The 2,030-nt window shown below is 66.1% G+C and overlaps 2 protein-coding genes across 2 annotated transcripts; one reads left to right on the top strand and one right to left on the bottom strand.

Moving 5' to 3' along the window:
- Positions 1-61: 61 nt before the first annotated feature.
- On the top strand, positions 62-448 carry EMIHUDRAFT_255280 (hypothetical protein; the record flags this gene model as incomplete). Its single annotated transcript, XM_005773765.1, has 1 exon — positions 62-448. The coding sequence occupies one exon, from the start codon at positions 62-64 to the stop codon at positions 446-448; it is 387 nt and encodes a 128-aa protein (XP_005773822.1).
- Positions 449-1,619: 1,171 nt separating this feature from the next.
- EMIHUDRAFT_255279 (hypothetical protein) lies at positions 1,620-1,928 on the bottom strand (the record flags this gene model as incomplete). Its single annotated transcript, XM_005773764.1, has 1 exon — positions 1,620-1,928. One exon carries the CDS (start codon positions 1,926-1,928, stop codon positions 1,620-1,622), a length of 309 nt encoding a protein of 102 aa, XP_005773821.1.
- Positions 1,929-2,030: the final 102 nt, after the last annotated feature.

Raw genomic sequence — 2,030 nt, 5'->3', positions numbered from 1 at the left:
GCTATGCCGGGATCAGCAGTCGCTCGACCAGCAGGCGCTACTTGGCGACGCGTTTGTAAGCATGATTTATGGGGCTGTCCAGGGAGTGGTCGACGCGGTCCTCTCTCCCCTCGCCGATGCCGAGCCGGAGCTCTTCACCTCTACGGAGCGGCTGCCGGCTCCGGCCGCTCAGGGCGCCGCACTCGCTCTCACCTGGGTCGCCGCCGCGCTCCTTCTGCGCCTGTACGACCCGTCGCTCACGCGAGGCGACGCGGCGCAGGCCGGCACCGCCTGTATCGCCACGTGGGCAGGAGCGGTCGCGCTCGCGGAGGGTGGACTGCTCCTCCTCTCCAGCGCCGGGATCGGCCCTGGCCCGCTAGATGTTGCAGAGCTCGGCTTCCTCACGGGGTCGCTGAGCGTGCTCGCGGGCTGGCGATGGATCCTGTGGCGGACGGTCGGTGGAGGCTAACAGGGTCTCGGTCATTTACGCGTTTCCACAACAATCAACATATAATAAGCAGGAAGTGACGCCTCGAGCCGGTCCGATCGGCTCAGCGGTCCACTATGTCAAAACCCCACTGAGAAATTATAAATTTCTCTAGAGCCGGTGCTGCCACTAGATGAAGTGCTCCACTGGGCCCCCGGAACACGCCTGCGCGGCGGCGAGCAGTGAGGAGGCGCGGAAAGCTGATTTTTTTACTTTTGGACGCATTTCGGGCTCCGTACTGGTTGACGCAGAGCCGCACGCGTCGACCGGCGCCGTTCGCGACCACGAGGGGGGATGCTGGCCATCCCGGGCTCTGTGCACATCAGCAGCGCGCGTTCTACGCGCTCCGCTGTCCAGATTCCGGCGAACCACCTCGAAAGCGCCGTTTTTATCTCGTGCAATCTCGAGCCATGGAGATTAGGCCGAGATCGCTTTGAGCTGCGGGAGATGTTTGGGAGATACAGCTACAGTCACACGGACCCGCGGGGCGTGCGCAGCTCGCGACGGAGATGTTTGTAGAGCCCGGGCTCGCTGCGAAGCGATGAGCGGCGCCCGAACGGCACCGGGCCGCGTGCCGCTCTCTGCAGCTCCGACGCGGCCGGGCGGCTGCCAGAGCCGCACGCGCTGACCGGCGCCGTTCGCGACCACGAGGGCGGATGCTGGCCATCCCGGGCTCTGTGCACATCAGCAGCGCGCGTTCTACGCGCTCCGCTGTCCAGATCTTGGCGCCCCACCTCGAGAGCGCCGTTTTTATCTCGTGCAATCTCGAGCCGTGGAGATTAGGGGAGATCGCTTTGAGCTGCGAGAGATGTTTGGGAGATACAGCTACAGTCACACGGACCCGCGGGGCGTGCGCAGCTCGCGACGGAGATGTTTACAGAGCCCGGGCTCGCTGCGAAGCGATGAGCGGCGCCCGAACGGCAGGGTAGCGTGTCGACCTAGACTGAACGCGACCGAGCAGCAAGGTACTAGGAGTGGCAGCCCGTGACAGCACCGGCAATACGCTTGGGGAGCGGTAGAGCAACGGCCCTGGTAGTGGTGGGCGAAGCAGCGACGGCGATGGCGATGGCAGTGGCGGCCCTGGCGGCGACGGCCGTGTTGGCGGATGAGGCGGCGAGACGGCGACGGCGACCAGGGCGACCTGTGCAGGCCGTCACGAGTCGTCACAGAGGTCGAAGTACTTTTCATCGCCTTCCAAGCCCTCGTCGAGCACGACCGCGTCCGCGCGCGCTGCCGCCGCAGCCCCTGCTCGGCGGAAGGCGTCCTGCAGCGGATGCTCGTAGGGAAGCGCGTCCTCTCGCGCCGCTGCCCGGAGGAGCCAGCGCAGCCGCACGCGCTCCTCGTGCATGAAGGCCGTGTTTGCTGCGCCGGCGGCCTCTCGCTCCCTCCTGTTCCTGAGCGCTCCGAGCGGGCTGATGCCCGGGCTGGTCGAGAGGTACTCGGCAAAGGACTGCTTGCTCATCAGCTCGTCCTCCGCGCAGTAGGCGAAGAGGCGGCGGGCGAAACAATGCCCCCAACGCCCGCACTGCTAGCCGTCGCTCTGCAATTGAACGTCCGCTGACTA

This window comes from Emiliania huxleyi, assembly GCF_000372725.1.
Source record: "Emiliania huxleyi CCMP1516 unplaced genomic scaffold EMIHUscaffold_3270, whole genome shotgun sequence".
Taxonomy (NCBI): Eukaryota; Haptophyta; order Isochrysidales; family Noelaerhabdaceae; genus Emiliania; species Emiliania huxleyi.
The sequence above is the reverse complement of the archived record's forward strand: the minus strand, read 5'-3'. Positions and strand labels throughout refer to the sequence as shown.